General features: G+C 64.2%; 1 protein-coding gene across 5 annotated transcripts in view; it reads right to left on the bottom strand.

Moving 5' to 3' along the window:
- PKD1 (polycystin 1, transient receptor potential channel interacting) overlaps positions 1-17284 on the bottom strand; it is a 49877-nt gene extending 32593 nt beyond the window's left edge. For 2 of the 5 annotated variants that reach the window (XM_013987810.2, XM_005655159.3), the window contains exons 1-6: positions 16824-17284; positions 1640-1711; positions 1452-1523; positions 1190-1359; positions 301-972; positions 10-193 (exon numbers count right to left, since the gene is read on the bottom strand). In XM_013987810.2, the coding sequence (XP_013843264.1) occupies positions 10-193; positions 301-972; positions 1190-1359; positions 1452-1523; positions 1640-1711; positions 16824-17038 (1385 nt within the window). In that variant the 5' untranslated portion in view covers positions 17039-17284. 5 annotated transcript variants of the gene reach the window in all.

The raw sequence follows: 17722 nt of genomic DNA, 5'->3' as shown, positions 1-17722 counted from the left end.
GGCAGGTACCTGGTGACGCGGGAGACCAGGAAGTGCTGGACGGCGGGACTGTCTACCATGGCCAGCGCGGCCCCTGCCCAGGCCCGGCACTGCTCCTGCGCCTGCAGCCAGGCCGCCTTCTCTGCCACCAGGCGATAGCAGCGCCCGTTACCGGGAAAGATCTCAGTGTCCGAGGGGCAGAGCGGATGGACCACTGGGGGAGTCAGAGAGCAGGGAGACGGGGCGTCAACGTGTGCCTGACTGGACTGGGCTGCACCCCCACCCCCACCCCCACCCCTTGGCCGAGGCGGGCGGCCCCACCTCGTGCAGGCTCCTCGCCCAGGGCCATGATGCTGTAGGCGGCCTCAAGGCCAGAGCCGCCGCGGTTTCGGAGGCCAAGCTGCAGGGTCTCGCCGCTGTGCACCGAGGCCAGACACACGAGCTCCAGAGCTGCAGGAGCCGCCTGCACCTGCACCTCCGTGTGCAGCCGAGCAGAGCCGGCCCCCAGGGCCAGCACGGCTGTCACAAGATAGCGCCCGGGCAGCAGAAAGCGGTGAGTGGCCTCCGGGCCAGCCACAGCCACCTCGGGGGAGCCGTCGCCAAAGTCCCAGCGTGTGGAGCTCCCAGGCAGGGAGGCGATGACTCGGAAGGCTGCTGGCTGGCCAGAGGCCAGGGGTCCTCGGGGCCCCAGCAGGGCCGCCCCCGGGGAGGCAGGGAAGACGTTGTGGAGGAGGGTGGGCCCCCTGCAGGCGGCGGAAGGGGGCGGCCGTGTGCCGGAGCAGAAGCGCAGGCAGGCCGACGAAGCACCGGGGGGCCGGGCCGCCCCGCACAGGCACCCGTGCTGCTCTGAGAGGGCTGCGAGGTCCTGGCCAGCCGCAAAGCAGAAGGCGCTGCAGGCCTCAGGTGCCGGGGGGCCCTCGTGGGCAGCCGAGAAGGCCGCCAGCGCCACGGCACCCGAGCTGTCGTCGGGGACACAGGCAATGTACTCCTCACCTGCAAGACGCGGGCGGGCTGGTCCCAAGGGCGCCCGCCCCGCTGCCCCTCTGCCCCCGCCCAGCGCCTAGCGGCTGCAGGGCAATCCCCAGGCCCTGGGTCCAGAGGCCCTCCCTGAGCCCTCAGCCTGCTGCTTGGCCCCTGTAATTATCCCTCGCGTGCATCTGTCCCCAGAGCCCCCCTGCCCCGCTCCCCGGCCCGCCTCGCCTGCACTCACCGCAGCTGCCGTCCAGCAGGGGGACGCTGAGGAGGGGCTGGCCGGCCAGGGGGCCCGGCCCGGCGCACGTGGCCGCCTCGGGCCGCAGCAGCCGGACCCGCCGCTCCTCTGCCCAGCGCGGCAGCCAGGCCAGACCACAGTCACACTCCAGAGGGTTCCCGCTCAGGTTTCTACAGGGAGGCAGGGCGGGCTCAGCGGACAGTGGGCAGGTCTGGGCACTGCGGGCCCAGCCACCACCAACCAGCAGAAGAGCCAAACTTACATTTCACTTAAATTAAATAAGTTAGCAAATATTCCTTCTTCTAAGGCAGAGATCCTGTTGTTGCTTATGTCCCTGGAAGAAAGGGGGTTCGACCCGGTTGGACGGAGGCCTGGTAACCGCAGAGACGACAAGCGGCTGTCACCTGTTCACCCCGTGGAATGCCACAGCTGCCTGGAGGGGACACTTACAACTCTGTCAGCGCTGAGAGGTTCTCTAGGAGCCCGACGTCCAGCGCCCGGAGCAGGTTGTGGGAGACGTCTCTGGGGAGCAAAGCCGTTGCACGTGAGTGCTGGAGCCCAGGGCAGGACGCGGGCCCGCGGCGGAAGCTCCCCAGCTGCGGCCTCCCACTCTGAGCTCCCTATTCCATCCAGGGCCAGTGGTGAGAGATCTGATGGAGGCCAGGAGAGCCAGTCCCAGCGCCCCTGGCCCACCACGCCCCTGGCCCGGCAAGGTGGAAGCGCGCCCCGCTGGGCAGGCCTCAGCCCGCCCCATGGGTTCAGAACACACAAGGCAGCCCGGGGGGCCCTAGGGCCAGGGGCCCAGCTGCTGCCGGCAGGGGGCACAGGAGAATGTCCTGAGACACAGTGGGGGCACAGAGACCAGACAAACGGGGCGGGGCTCTGGCGGATGACCCCACAGCAGAGCAACCGTGACGGCCCGGGTTAAGCCTCTGGGGTTAGAGCCGGAGATGGGCAAGCCCAGGTGTTCAAAGTCAGGCGACCCAGCACAGTGCAGGCACACGGGCCCAGAGCCACAGGTTTTCCGAGGCTGAAAACGTGAGCAGAAATAAAACACCAAAACCCCCAGATCCAAGTGTGTAAAAACACGCCACGTCCACAAAAAACATCAGAAAATCAGAAAACCATCAGCTGGGAAAAGCACTAGGCAAGCAGATGATGGATTCAAGGCCTATTAACACCCTTCCCAAATACGCTGTCGACAAACCTAAGGAAAGCAAGCCACAGCGGGCTGTGGATCTGGCGTTGTCACTGCTGGGCTTTATCCCTGGCCTGGGAGCTTGCCCATGCCACAGGCGTTGCCTTAGTGCCAGCCACATGGTGGTGACAGAAACACCAACGCTCCGACGACCACAGAACCCCGGCCCCTCGAGAGTCTTTCTGAGGATGCATGCGGAACTTCCCAGGCCAGGGGTCAAACCGGAGCCACAGCAGCAACGAGGCAGGATCCTCAGCCCACTGTGCCACCAGGGAACTCTATCACCAACACTATCTAGCCAACAATTCCACCTCCCCTCCCAGCCTGGAGGTGGAGGCCACTCACCCACCCATCCTCCTCCTGGGACACAGACCCCTGGACCACCTGCCTCCGTGGACACTCTAGTCACCATCCCCGCCCCCAGAGAGGGACACCTGGACCACCTGACTCAGAGGACACTTCAGCTGCCACGCCCCTAGGTCTCCCTGGACACCCTCAGGTCTGTGCACACCCCACCCTTGGCTCTCAACTAACAAGATCTGGGCTTCCCATCCTTGGAGCCTCTGCCCTTCCAGGTGTCCCCACTTGTCCTCTGACGTCCCCAGAACTCTTGCCACCGTCCAGGCCCTTCCCACTGAAACCCACAAAGTCTTACAGAGGCCAAAGGGCCACCAATGCCTCCGCCAGGCCTATCTGTCTCCAAGTCCTGCCAGTTCAGCTCCCAAAACACTCAGACTCCCCCACCCTGCCCAGGCCACAGCCTGGTCCGGACCCCATCCCCAGGCATCCACCCCGCCCTCCCAAGCCCTCCTATCAAGCTCCCCCAGCAGCCTGGGGAGCTTCCTGAAGCCCAGCTCCATCAGTCCCCTTCTGGAATGGGTCCTGGTCTCTCCAGCTGCTCCTCATACAGCAAGAGCTTAATAAGAACTCGCTGGTATGAAGTAAGGCCCTTCTAGGAGCCGGGCCCTGAGTGCCAGCCCAGACCCCAGGACACACCCAGGAGCGGAGTGCCATACCCTGTCTGCACACAGTGCCCAGGACCAGCCCTGAAACCAGGCTCGGGAGAGGACCCCACCCAGTCCCTGACGGCCACTCACCCCTCCCTGGAGACCTGCGGGCCACATGGGGCCTCACGGCCACATATACCCAAACACTAGCTGTTTGCCCAGGGTGGGGGACTGGCTCTCCCCAGGGCCACTCATGAAATCCTGGCTCCCAACACAGCCAGCTGGCCTCCTGGGGGGGCTTCTGGAGAGGGGCTCCCCTCCCCCTGGAGCCCCCAACAAGGGGGTGAGGGGAGGGGACTACGGACAGTCAGCTAAGCCCTGGGGGCCTGGTCAGCTCCACACAGAGGGCAGTGGTCGGGAGACTCGGCAGGGAGTGGATGACGTGACGGGCTGGGCCGAGGCTGGTTCAGGCGGGGGCTGCCCCCATCACCAGGGCTCAGTCAGGACAGTACAGGCAGCAGCTGGGCCGGACCGGAGTCCTCCACGGAATCGGGGGCTTTCTCAGAGGCATAGTCACAAGGCTGGGTGACGGGGCAAGGTCCTTGCAGAACTGGGACCTGCAAGACGGGATGGGGTCCCAGGGGCCAGGACTGCAGCTGGAGTCCTGCGGGGCCCAGGTGGCAGCAGAGGCTCCAGCCCGGAGGACCTGCAGCCCCACCGCTGCCCCGACAGGTGGTCCAATGACACAGCAGGGAACACTCAGCTTGGCAAAGGCTCCATCCCTGCAACAAGCTCCGAACGGCAGGCAGAGTGCCCCACGGTACCGCCATGTGACCCTCTGGGCACCGCGCAACCACACCGCGGCACAGCCAGGCACGGGGCCGATCTGGTCGGCCGTGGCTCACACCCCCACAGCCACAGGAGCGGGAGGAACACAGGGGCAAAATTCAGTCCCTCCCTCCGCAATTCCTCAAACTCAGCCCAGGAAAGCACTGGGGGTGCACAGCAAGCCCCTCCCGAGAGCAGGAGGCCTCGATCTCCATACACTCACTGCTCTTCAAGTGGCAAAAACGGGGTATGGAGGCTCCCGTGCCGGAGGGGCCGGACAGGCTGCCCAAGGGCACCTGGAGCAGGGGCTTCAGAGGGAAGCAGCCGGCAGCGGGGTGGGGACGCGGGTGGCCAGGAGCCACACTGGCTGAGGCGGTTGGGCAGCGAGGCCTCCTCCAGTCCGCGAAGTGGCACTGTTCCCTGACAGTGGCCCCCAGGCCGGAGGTGCCCCAACAATCTCCCGAGCCCCTGGGTTTCCCATGGGGATATGGGCGTGTGCGCACGTGCAGGTTCCCCCCCCCCACCCCCGCAAGGGCTCTGTGACAAGGAGCCTGCGTCCAGAGCACGCGTTCTAGGAACTCCAGGAGCAGAGAGGCCTCTGGAGGGCCAGGGGACATAGAGACGGGACCCTCCAGCAGGGTCACCCATGGCCGCCAGATTCCACCATCAGGTCAGGGCGCTCCCAGTGAGCCCGAGCACGGGCGGAGGGGCAGCCGCCTCCTCCAGGGCGCTGTGCAGACGGGGGTCAGGGCCAAGCAGGCTGTGTCAGGTGTGGCTACCGGGGTGTGCCTGTGCAGTGCACATCGGCTCAGGGCTCTCCGTCTGCTGCCCAGGAGGCTGCTGGACGCCCCTGCACAGCGCTCGGAGTCCAGCATTCTTCCCAGCTGGCAAAGGGGCCACAGACAGATCCCCGATTTCATCCTCAGTGATCCGTCCCATAAAGCCACCAGAAGGAGCCGACACCTGACGGGTCCCCAAAGCGGCCCGCAGGCACAGGGATGTGGGGGGGGCTCCCAAGCACAGCACCTGAAGAAGGCCCGCCCCTCCCTCTCCTGCTCCAGGGACACCACTAATGTGAGCAATGCTTGTAAAATGACCTGGGACAGTCACAGCCGTTTCAAAAAAGGAACACATGGTGTCTCCCGGCACAGGCACAGGCCCTCCACCCCTGCACACAAGCCCGTGTGCCCACAGCCGCTGCTAGGGCGCCCACACCACCCTTGGGAGAGGAGAGTTGGGCCAGAGTCTCCACCCCACGCCGAGCACGATGGCCTGAGTGGGGACAGCTGTGCCCTGGGAAACCTGAGTTAGACCCCAGCCGGGACTTCTCAGTGCGGGCGTGAGGCCGGCTGTGGAACAGGCGCCTGGGAGGCACTCAGATGATGCAGAGATGGGCCTGGGGGACAGTGGGACCAGGGCGAGCACAGGCAAGGGCACCCTCCAGGGGTGGCAGGGACAGCTTCCCCACCAGGGCCTCAGCACAGGAGGAAAGGAGGAAAATTCCAACACTGTTTTCCACGTCCCATTTTCTGGAAAATCCATCACAAGTGGCAGCTGCTAGGAGCCATCTGTGGTGCCTGAGAAACCAGGGCAGGAGGTGGGGGCCGGGTCGGCCTCCAGCCCAGCCACTCAGCAAGCGCCCACCCTGACGGGACGTTGTGGTCCCTGCGGCTCCAGGGCGGCCTCAGCCGGGTTAAGTCCTCCTGGCTCTGCCCGGCCCAGCCCACCCTGTGCTGGGTGCTGGCCACATACAGCCTGTGCTACAGGCCTTGGCGACCCCGTTCCCCCCAGGACTCACCCGGGCCAGGCCTGGCCGAGGCTCACGGTGCAGAGAAAATACGGAAAGGACCAGGGGACTCGGCCCGAAAAGCAGGCCCCAGCCCCGGCCTGCCCAGGGCGCCATGGAAATGGTGTGGACTGGGAGGGATGGGGCAGAGAGGACGCTGAGGTGGGCGCCGGTCGGCGGGGGGGGGGTCCTCTCCATGCCCCTCAGCCTGGAACAGCCGCTTTTCCACGTGGGCCTCTGCTGCGGCCATGCCAAGGCGGCCGGGGCCCCCAGCCCTGCGGCCCCTCGGGACGGCTCTGCAGCCCCAGGTGACACCATCTCAGTCTGATGCCCTGCCCCCACACTCGGCGTCCCAGCAGACCCAGAGAGCCACCTAAAGTACCCAGGAGCCGAGGCAGAGGCTGGCCCGGCACCACAGTGCCTGTGCCCACTGGGAAGAGAGGCGGGGGTCTGGCTAGACCCCAGAGGTCCTGGGCCAAGCAGGGTCCACCCCCTGGGCCATCTGGATGCTCCCAGGCTCTTCCCAGGCCCAAGCCAGCCACTTGCAAGTTCCCAAGTCTGGAGGGATCAGGCCAGCTCAGGGGGAGAGGTGACCTGGGGACTACACAGTCCACCCAGGAACAGGCATACCCACGACAGCACAGGACACGTGTCACCTCCCTGGGCACGAGGAACCAGGCTGGGAAGCTGGCCCCCGACTGCCTGAAGTACTGCACTGAGAAGGGGGCGTCCGCATTCCTGGGCTGTCCCGTCTCCTGAGCCGGGGGTGGGGGGCAGCGAGTGAGCCAGGCCTTCCTTCCCCCCACCCCCCCGGCTCGGCGCCCCAGCAGTCCCTGGGGAGCCCACTGTCCCGCACACTGGGGCCGTCCCGACACCCCTGCCTGCCTGACCAGCCGTCCTCATGGGGAGGGGCACCAGCCTCCCAGGGGAGTGTCCTCCTGGCTGATCTTTCCTGCTCCAAGCAGGGGCTGGGGGTGGAGGGAGGGGGTCCCTGCTTCTGCCATCAGGCTGGAGGGTCCAGCTGAGGTGCTGCCGCCCCCCCATCCGATGGGCTGTGCTGCTCCCCCCAGCCTCTGCACACAGGGCTCGCCCCCGGCTCCCACCCCAGGTCTTGCAGAGGGCAGGGGAGGGAGTCTCAGGGCTGGGGGCGGATGGGAAGGGGCTGGTAGGGAAAGGTGAGCGGGACAGGAGTGCGGGGGGGGGGGGGGGGAGGGCGGAGGGAGGCCGAGGGGCGGCTTCTAGGGCAGTGGCCTCCCCGAGGCCCCGCGCAGGCCGGGACCCCGCCCTGCAGCCCGAGCAGCCTCAGTTTCCTCCTCCGCCAGGGGTGGGGGGAGTGGCCCGGGTGCCTGCTCCCCAGTCCCGATGCCAGGCGTCCGGGGGCCAGCGGAGCCCCCGAGGAAACATGTGCGCATTCCAGACGCGTGTACTCAACAGCGGAGGGAGCGCCAGGCCCCGGCCCAGCACCCCGCCCGGCGCTGGCCGCCACGCTGGAAACAGGGCTTGCGGGGCTCCAGAGGGGCTGCTGCAGATGTTACGTAACTGCTGTGCCCGTGCCAGCAGCCGCCTCCTCCCTCTAGCAGGACAGGACACACAGCTCCTCCCCGCTCCCCCGCTCTCCTCTCTGGGGAAACTGGTTCCCCGCAGCCCAGCAAGGGGACCCCCGACACGTGCCCTCAGGAGCCAGGTCCACGCAGAAGGGACAGAGGCCACACGCCAGGCCCGGGGGCCCAGACGCCCCCAATCCCCCCGCCCTCGGCCCCCAGGCGTCACCAGGGGACACCACCACAACAGTTCCTCTGGGGTCAGCCTGAGTCTAGCAACCTCACCCTGCCTTCATTCCTTCTATTTATGGTGCGCGAGGTTGGCTTCCAGGGCCGGAAATGATGTTTAAATTAATGAATTCAAGTTTTCAGAGAGAGCTGATCTGAAGAAAAACATGCGGAGAGGGTGCGCGAAGGGGGGGCGGGGGCAGGCACTGGGAGGGGCGCGCGAGGGCCAGGCTGGAGCCCCCCACCCCTCGGCTCCAAACCCGGCCCAGGGAGCCGGTGAGAGGGCAGGGGAAGGGCCCCCGCGCCTGGTCCCGGGGTCGGAACAGGGGGGCCTGTGCCTCCCAGGCCGTGTGATGGGGCTCCCACAACTGAGCTGTCACCAGGATGGGACACAGGCATCTGGCGTGGGAACATCCAGGAATCAGACTGTGACAGGGAGGGACGGCGGGGAGGTACGCTCAGCCCCCTGGGGGCCTTCCCGGACCAGCCAACCCAGAGGCAGCCCCCAGGGCACTGATGCGACCGGGGAGACGAGGGGCTGGGAAGGAGCCCCCCCGCCACCAGGCGAGCCCCAGCTCACCCCTCCACCTGCAGCAGGGGATCTGGGGCCATCCTTCAGGACAAGAGGGTAAGGGGCCTGTACCCAGGGACGTCCCTCTGCCCTCTGGCCCATCATCACGCCAGCCAGGGAATGCTGAGGCCCACGAAGTCGCCCCCCGCAACCCCTCGGTCGCTCCCCCACAGTCTGAAGATGGAAGAGGAAGGCAGCCGGGGCTCCCATCCTGGCCTGGCTGGCGCATGGCCTCCAGCACTTCAGTACAGAAGCACTGGTCCAGCGTGGCCGGCAAGCCCGTCCCCCGTGGGCTGCTGGGCACGGCCAGTGTAGACACAGCACAGTTTAGAGGCCTGGGATCTGGAGACCCTGGTGCTACTAGCCTTGCCTGGAGCACTGGCCTTGTTCCCAGCCTCAGCCAGAGGAAAAGCTGGCTTCCACCCGGCCTCAGGACAGAGCCCTCGCCAGGGTGGCCCCACAGGATCCCAAGTGAGCTCCAGGCCTTCAGGGCACGGGGGCTGCCAAGACGGGGACCTGTTCTGTCAGGCCCGAGCTGCAGGGTGCCGCAGAGGGAGAAAGAGCCCTGCCCACCAGGGCCCCCAGACGCAGCCCCCTCCCTGGCACGGGCGGCCGGGCACCTCCGGGCCCCTCGCCGAAGCCGACTGCCAAGCCGTAAAGAACAAGGCGTTCCGGGAAGGAAGGACGTGAGCGCATTTTCCAGCTGCACTCGTTGGGCAGCGAGGCTGCAGGCAGCGGCTGCAGTCCAGCGAAGAGGGGCCGGGCCCAGAGCTGCCGCCACCCTGGGCAGGCGCAACAGCAGATGCGGGCTGTTTTCATTCCAGTGCGGCGGGTTGGGCCCAGCTGGGTTCCCGCTGCGGGCGCTGTACGCCGCAGACTGTTCCGGAATGGAAAACCTGCATCTCGTCCAAAACGCTTCCTCACTTGAAACCAAACCTCAGCCGGGTCCCCCTCAGGAGCCTGGGTCCCCACAGCCCACCGGAGCAGCAGAGAGACCCCGCATGGGGGCGAGGGCGGTGGCATCGCCACCCAGCCAGTGGTCCCAGGTGCCAGGACCGTGGAGCAGCTGGAGAGGAGCCCCCGACGACAGGAACCTGGGCCTGGAGGGGGCCCCACAGCACGAGCATGGAGAACCAGGGAGGGGAACTGAGTTTGCGCACTGGCACACCTGCGGGCATGCACCGAGGGTGTGTGCCTGAGGCTGGCAGCGGGGCTTGAGTGCCCGCGGGTTCCCGACAGTGCCCCCGCATCTTGAGCCACAGAACAAGGTGTCCCCAGAGCTCCCAGTGCTTGGTTTACACCTCCCGACCCCACTGGGTTACACGTCCACGCCGGAAAGCATCAAAACGAGGTTTCAAACTCGAGCGAAACGTGCAGGCTGGGTGCTGAGGGCTGTGTAGAAGCCCGCCTGCTCCAGGCTGATCGGGGCTTCTCCCCCGTGCTGCAGCGTTGGTCTGAGCAACCAGCACATGCACACCGGTTCAGGGGTGCCTCTGTCCACGTGTTTGTGTCCTGTCTGCTATGTGGCAGGGCAGGTCCTAGGGGCCCGACTCCTGGCGGCCAGAAACAATAGGCTCTGAGAACATGACAAGAGGCCACTGTGGCAACAGTGATGATTCTTGGGGCCACCATCAGCCGAGCTCTGCGAGTACACCGTACACCCTCCCCCCTGCAGCCCCACCATCACATCAGCTGCACCCTCTCACGGTGCTCACACTGCAGGTGAGGCAACAGAAGCTCAGAGAGGCTGAGGGACTCAGCCAAGGTCACTCAGGAAGTGGAGGAGCCGGGACGTGAGCCGGGTCTGACCCAGAACCTGAGTCCCCGAGGCCTGTGATCCGTGCCTCCCTCATGGAACCAGGACCCGAGCATCTACAGCCCAGGGGATGTCGAGGAGGGAGCTGGTGGGAAGGGCTGGGGAGCGGAGGGCCGAGTCCAGTGCCCACCCGCATGGTCTGCTCCTAAAGCTGCTCGGTGGTGCTGCACGCACCCCAGGCCCTGAGCACCCTGAGAGATGTGCCACAGTGTACGCGGGTGAAAGCACCCCTCGGGCACCACTTACCAGCACGTCACCCTGGGGAGTGACTCATCCTCTGGGAGCCTCAGTTTCCTGGTCTATAAAATGGAACCACGTGGGGTTCCAACCCCGATGCATCTTGGAGATGCATCAGGAGATAAAGGGCTGAGCAGAGGGACAAGCACCTACCTGGTGACCGGGAGGAGAAGGCGGGGTGGGCGGGCACGGTCTCCAGAGATTCGTGTTTTGATTGACATATGGTGAAGGTCGCCCTCTCAAGCACACCGTCCAGAGGGTCTGCTATCTTCTCAAGGCTGTGCAACCCCTGCCCCTGACCGCAGAACCTTTTCTCAACGCGTGCCTGCAGCACGTGGACATTCCCAGGCCAGGGATCAGACCCCACGCCACAGCAGGGACAACGCCAGCGCTTAACCTGCTGATCCACAGGGAGCTCCCCACACAGAAAGCCCACAGTCCTTGGCCTCCGTCCCACAGCTCCAGCCGCCACCGGCCGGCTCCCTGACACTCCCTGTGCGTGCAGCCTTGCCACGGGCGGCCTCGCTGCCTGGCTCCTTTCACCCAACACGCTTTCAGGGTGCATCCGCGTGGGCGCGCATGGCAGTACCTCACTCCTTTTCACGCCCGGCTGAGCACCCTTCCACGGAGAGACCACATTCCATTTCCCGTTCATCTCTCCAAAGACGCCTGAGTCGATCCTACCTCGTGGGGGCGGCGCACGACGCTGCCACAACCCTGGGTACACATGTTTTCGCGCGGCCGAAGGTCTCCTTTCCCTCGGGTGTCGCCTGGGAGCGGACTGGCTGCGCCCTGCAGAGACTCTCCCTTCAGTGCGTCTTGGGGCCGCCCGGTTCGAGCCCACCGGCGGCGGACGTGGACCCCAGCGTCCCCACACCCTGTCCCCGCCTTGCGACCTGTCTTCCTGCGGGCAGCCACCCCAGTGGGTGGGAAATGGAACCTCGCGGTACTTCCCACTTGCGGTTCCCCGAGAGCTAGACACCCCGGCAGCCCCTCGGTGCGGGCGCGTGGGCTCCGCCTCTCCTTTGAAGACCTGCCTGATCAGATCCTGTGCCCACCTTTCAGGCCGGAGTCGCAAGGGGTCTGAGGTCTTCTAGCTACATGCGCTCATCAGACGGATGCTGAGCACAGACCTCCCCACCCTCCGGACAGTGACGTCCTCACTGCTCCCGGGGGTCACTGGCACTGGGAATGCAGTCATTCTGCAGGGTTGCCTCCCGATGGTGGCGTCCTCACTGCTCCCGGGGGAAGGGGGGGGGTCACTGGCACTGGGAATGCACTTGGGTGGGTCCCTTCAGGTCCCCAAGTGTTCCGGCTGAAGCTGAAGCCTCCCTGTCCCCTGCCTGCCCCGCCCAGGGACTGCGCACGGAGGGCGGCGTGTGCCACCGTCCCGACAAGCCTGCCTTCTGGGTCTTACAGGAAACTGAAATCATGCGTGCATTTACCATCGGCACTCCGAGTGCCAGCCCGCAGAAGCAGCTCAGGGCACGCGAGGGTGAGACCAGCTGGGCACGCAGGACACCCAGGGCCCCCTCAGACCCACTGTCTCCACACAGCAGCTAGTGTTCTCTCTAGAAGATGCCAATCATGACACTTCCCTCCTGGATCCATCCGTGCCGCCCCCACCTGCTCTTTTGACGGAGGCCCTGCCCTCACCCCTCCATCCCCGGGAGCCTTGGAGGCTCTGCTAGGCTGTCCCCTCTATCTGGGACACTCTCTCCCAGACCCTGGATGACTTCTGTGCAAGCACTGAGTCTTGGCTTCAATGTCACATGCCTTGGGGGTCCTTCCAAGGAGCCCCTCCGAAGTGCCCCCGCCCCATCATCTGTGTCTTTGGTTGAACACTGGCTCCGCTGTGATATGGCCTCCTTGGGGACCAGGAGCTCGGGAGCCGGGCCCTCCTTCTGGCGACGGCCCACAGACAGGAGCTTCTGCTGCCCTGCCAGCCCTCAAGGCAGCAATGGACATGGCACCTGCAGTCCAGCAGGTTACACACATGCCAGGCCACGCCAGCCCAAGGCTCCCCTTCCTGATGCCCACCTTCCCTCACATCCATGTCCTGTGCCAACACTGGGGACTGAGTCTCCCAGAGTCCCCCGCTCTATCACCTAGCGGCACAGGCGAGGAAGGGCAGGGCTCTGAATGCTCCTGGCCAGCAGAAGACCCTCAAGTCCCAGTATTTTAATCAGCGAACCAAGGCCCTACCAGGTCTCTGCTCTGAGCCTAGTCCTGGACCCTAACATTCCCGAGACAGTATGGGGTCCACTGAGGGCCCCAGGCAAAGTCAGCAGTGCACGTCGGCTGAGAGGGGCTCGGCCCAAAGCCTGCACACCTGCAGCAGCGCTGCCATACCCAGACCTCCACAGTGATGGGCATTCGGGCTCTGTGCTGGCCCAGGAGTAACGTGAGGACAGAGGGACACACTGGATGACACCAGGGAGGAGACACACAGAGACACAACCCCACGCCCAGGTTCCTTTAACAAATTGCAGAGGAGGAAACAGAGGTGGAGGAGTTCCCGTCGTGGCACAGCGGACACAAATCTGACTGGCATCCATGAGGTTGCGGGTTCAATCCCTGGCCTCACTCAGTGGATTAAGGATCCGGCATGGCCGTGAGCTGTGGTGTAGGTCGCAGACCCGGCTCGGATCTGGAGTTGCTGTGGCTGTGGCATAGGCTGGTGGCTACAGCTCTGATTCAACCCCTAGCCTGGGAACCTCCACATGGCACGGGTGCAGCCCTAAAAGACAAAAACAAACAACAAAAATGGAACAGAGATGGAAAGAAAGCCCATGCTTCCAGGGAGTTTTTGGTGTTTTTTTTTTAATGGCCACATTTGCAACATACAAAAGTTCCCGGCCAAGGAACTGAATCCAAGCCACAGCTGCGACCTACACCAGATCCTTAACCCACTGTAGGAACTCTGCCACAGAGATTTAAAGAAATCACCTAACTGCAGTGCCACGGTGTGGACTTTATTTGGATCCTTTTTTTTTTTTTTTTTTTTTTTTTTTTGTCTTTTTGCTATTTCTTGGGCCGCTCCCATGGCATGTGGAGGTTCCCAGGCTAGGGGTCCAATTGGAGCTGTAGCCACCGGCCTACACCAGAGCCACAGCAACGCGGGATCCGAGCCGCGTCTGCAACCTACACCACAGCTCACGGCAATGCCGGATCGTCAACCCACTGAACAAGGCCAGGGATCGAACCCGCAACCTCATGGTTCCTAGTCGGATTCGTTAACCACTGCGCCACGACGGGAACTCCTTATTTGGATCCTAATTCAAACTATTAAAAAAAAACTGAGACAACCAAAAAATTGAGCACACTGGATATGCATCAGATCAGGGAATTGCATATTGTTTTTGGTGTGACCATGGTGTCACCCTACATTCCAAAATGCTCACAGATTAAAGGGGAGGCTGCCTGGCATCTGCTTCAACAATGGGAAGGGGGAGTGGAGGGGCAGGACAGGCTGCAGGGCAGTGGGTCAGAAGGTTCACCATGCTATTCTGTCAACTTCTGTATTTATTCAAACTGTCCATGATAACGCTTTAAAAATAGGAGAGCAGCAACCTATGACTGAGTGATGTCATTTTTCCCAGGCTGCCACCTCCAGCTGCTTCAGCTAACTCAAGAGAGCCTGGGGCCTCAGAACCCTGGGCCATCCTGCACGCTGAGGCCCTGGGAGCCAGGGACCCCGCACCAGCCAGCCACTGACTTCCCACCCGGGTCTGAACACAGCTGTCCTGCCGCCCCGCAGGCTGGCCAAGGAGTCTCAGATGGCTGTAGGATGCTGATGACAGAGCAGCCAGGCCTGAGCCCCCCAGAGGAAGCTGCTGGAGACACCCCTAAGGCAGGGCTTCTGGGGCCCCTGGATGTGTACAACCTGACCCGGAGTCTCCCTTGAAGAAGCCAAGACCCACCCATCTCCCTCTCCCTGAGGGTGGGGCTTGAAGGGTTGACAGGCAGAATGGCAGGGCAGAGCACAGAGGGTGGCCTGGGGGACCTGGGAGTCTTAACATCTGCATCCGAGGTCCCAGCTTCCCATGGGGTCCTTGCACCCAGCCCTGCAGAAATCTCCCAGAGCAGCCTCCGGGTCAAGACGGTGGAGTCTCCTCCACTCCCGATCCACCTGCCTCACAGGGTCCCTCACCACGTGCTGCAGGGCGGGCAACCCCGCCAGCTCCGGCCAGCCACCAGCCCCCAGACTCCCAACAGCCAAGACCAGAGCCTAAGGGGACACACGCAAGGCACACAGGCTCAGGCTCCACGGCTGAGCCCGCAAGTCCGCAAGCTGCTGCAGGGTCCTGGCCAACCCACCAGTTTATTTTCCGGACGGTTCCTGGAGGTCTGCATGGCGCCAGTGATGGGGAAGCCGGAACAACCAGAAGGAGCAGGAGCCTGCTCCCTGCCCCCCACAGCGGCTCCCAGCCCATCAGCCAGAGGTAACGGCGTCGAGAAACAAAGGGTGGGGGGTGCGCCCAAAGCAATTCTGCGGTACCAGCTGCAGGCAGGAGTCAACCAGGACGGCAAACACTTCAGTTGTCGGGGAGCAAGACCACAGGCCCAGGGTGGCCCCATGATGGCCATCCGCCACCCCTGGAGAAGCTGTTCTACCCCCCAACAAAGCCTCAAGGACACACCATCCAGAAGCGCCCACCCGGTTCCAGCCCCTCAACATCCAAACTCGTCTGAACACTGACCACAAGGGTCCCCCCCCGCCACCACCACCAATAAAAGGCAGCCACACACCAGAGTCACCGAAGGGACAGCACAAAACCAAATCCCAGGTTTAAGAAGCCTGGGGATGTTACACGCACCCCAAGGAATTCCAGCAGCCAGGGAGCGATGGAGTCCTGGCTTAGGTGTCTGGAAGTACCCAAACAAGGCCACAGGGATGTGCGAGTTCCGGCTGTGGCTCAGCAGTAATGAACCCAAATAGAAACCAGGAGGATGCAGGTTCGACCCCTGACCTTGCTCAGTGGGTTAAGGATCCGGCGTTGCCGTGAGCTGTGGTGTAGGTCGCAGACGCAGTTCTGATCTGGCCTTGCTGTGGCTGTGATATAGGCTGGTGGCTACTGCTCCAACGTGACCCCCAGCTGGGGAACTTCCATATGCCACACAAGCAGCCCTGAAAAAGCAAAAAAAAAAAAAAAAAAAAAAAAGGCCACAAGGATGTGGACCAGCAGGTCCTGAGCCAGTCCCCATCTCTGGGGACAAATGTCTGCAAATCTCAGTCACCTGCACCCTTTGCAAGCCAACCCTGAGCTCCTAACAGTCAAATGCTGCCTCTGCCATGTACTGGCTGTTACTTGTGCTTGTGCAAATCATATCGCCATCACCTCTGGCCTGTTTTTTCCCCTGCAAAAGGGGCATCTTTGCTGTACCTCCAGAGGGTTAAGCATGACGGTTCACAGGAGTTCCCCTTGTGGTTCAGTGGTTAACGAATCTCATTCGTATCCACGAGGACAGGGGTTCAATCCCTGGTCTCGCTCAGTGGGTTAAGGATCCCGAGTTGCCGTGAGCTGTGGTTGTAGGTCCCAGATGAGGCTCAGATCTGGCATTGCTGTGGCAGTGGTGTAGGCCAGCAGCTACAGTTCTGATTCCACCCCTAGCCTGGGAACTTCCATATGTCGCGGGTGCGGCCCTAAAAAGACCAAAAAAAAAAAAAAAAAAAAAAAAAAAGCTGATGGTTCAAAAGAGTTTGGCACAGGCCAGGGCTGGAGACAAGCTCTCCATAAAGACTTCCTGTTATTATTTCTTCCAAAATGCAAGTCTGCTAATGGTGTGTCAGCATTTTACACCCCTCCAGGCCTTTGCACACATGGTTCCCTCCTCCCGTCACCTAAACCCAGTTTCCTTAAGTATCAAACCAATTCTCAAACATCCATCGAACCCTTGTCCACCTCTTCCGGAGAGCCTTCCCTGCCGTCCACACAGACTTCTCCATCTCCTAGCGTCCTTCTCCAGGGCTCCCAAGTGCTGGGTATCCCTCCAAGCCAAGCTGCATCCTATTAGGCTCTGAGCAGCGTTGAAGTGCTCGTGGTCCCTTGCCGGGACCTTCCCGCCCTGCGCCCACACGATGCCAAAGGCCCTCAGTCAGTTCGCATTAGCGGAGTCCCACCGAGTGAGAAGTCTCCGCCCGCACAGAATCTGGGATGTTTCTGTTTCCCTCTGGCTGAGGCCAGGCGGGCTGAGAGCCGGCTGCGGTCCCAGGTTTTCCTTATTTAGTCGGGCCGACCTCACTGCGCTGGAGCCTCGCCCTGGGAGAGGCCTGGCCCGCACTCCGTTTCCCCTTCTGCAGGCTGGGGACGCGCCCACGCCCTGCGAGGCCCGCCAGGCCGGCGGCCTGCCCGTGCGGCCTCTCCCGGGAGGGTGAAGGCGCCCCGAGCCCCGGCAGGCCCCGGCGGCCGCGAGTCCTAGCGCAAGCCGGGCGCCATGGCAACCGCCTCACCAGCGTCGCAGGGCGGCGGGTTACTCACAGCGCGGTGGCGTCCGCGGGGATGCGCAGCGCGGGCCCGAGGGTCCGCAGTCCGAGGCCAGAGCAGTTGACGCGGCAGGCGGCGCCGGGCGCCGGGCCGCAGAGGCAGGGAGGGGCGCACGGTCCGCAGCCGCGCCCGGGGACCCCCGCCAGCGCCCCGAGCCACAGGCCCAGGCCCAGGGCGAGCGCCAGGCGGGCGGGCGCGGCGGGCGGCATCGTCAGGACAGCGCAAGCATGGCCCCGGACCGGTCCCGAGGCCCCGAGCCCGCCTGGCCCCGGCGACCGCGGCTCAGGCGCAGCCCGCGCAAGGCATGGCTGGGCGCGGGGCGGGATACGGCAGCAGCTGCGGCCTGTCTGCCTGCGCGACGCCTGCTCGGTTCTCCGTCCCGGCTCCGAGTCCTCCGCGGCCCGCTAGCGCGCTGGCGCTGCAGTGCGGGCTGGCGGCCGGCTCCTCCTTCTCCCGGCGCGGCGCGGGGGGCGGGACGCTCTTAGGCCCCGCCCCCCGTGCGGCAGAGCCGGGCGCGGCCGGGGCGGGGCATCAGGAGGGTCCGCCCTTCGCTCTGCGAAGGGGCCATCCGCGCGGCCGGGGCGGGGCATCAGGAGCTCCGCCCTTCGCATCCAGCTGCAGGCTCGACAGCGAGGGCCCTCGCTCGGTGCCCTTCCCCTCCGCCCGCGGCGTCCGCGCCTCCCAGACCTCAGAGCCCAAGCAGTCACAACACTGAAAACACCAGCCGGAACCTCCAGTGCCCTCTACGAGCGCTCATCCACTCCCAGCGCCTATGTCCCTCTCCACCACCTCGGATTGCCGAGCTCCTGGCACACAGTAGGCACTCAATAAATGCGCATCGCGCCCTCTCAGGGAATTGCCAGAACGTCGGCGAAGTATGACAGCTGGTTCTC

Source organism: Sus scrofa, chromosome 3, assembly GCF_000003025.6.
Source record: "Sus scrofa isolate TJ Tabasco breed Duroc chromosome 3, Sscrofa11.1, whole genome shotgun sequence".
Taxonomy (NCBI): Eukaryota; Metazoa; Chordata; class Mammalia; order Artiodactyla; family Suidae; genus Sus; species Sus scrofa.
Note: the sequence above shows the minus strand (reverse complement) of the source record. Positions and strands in the feature narration are given on the sequence as shown.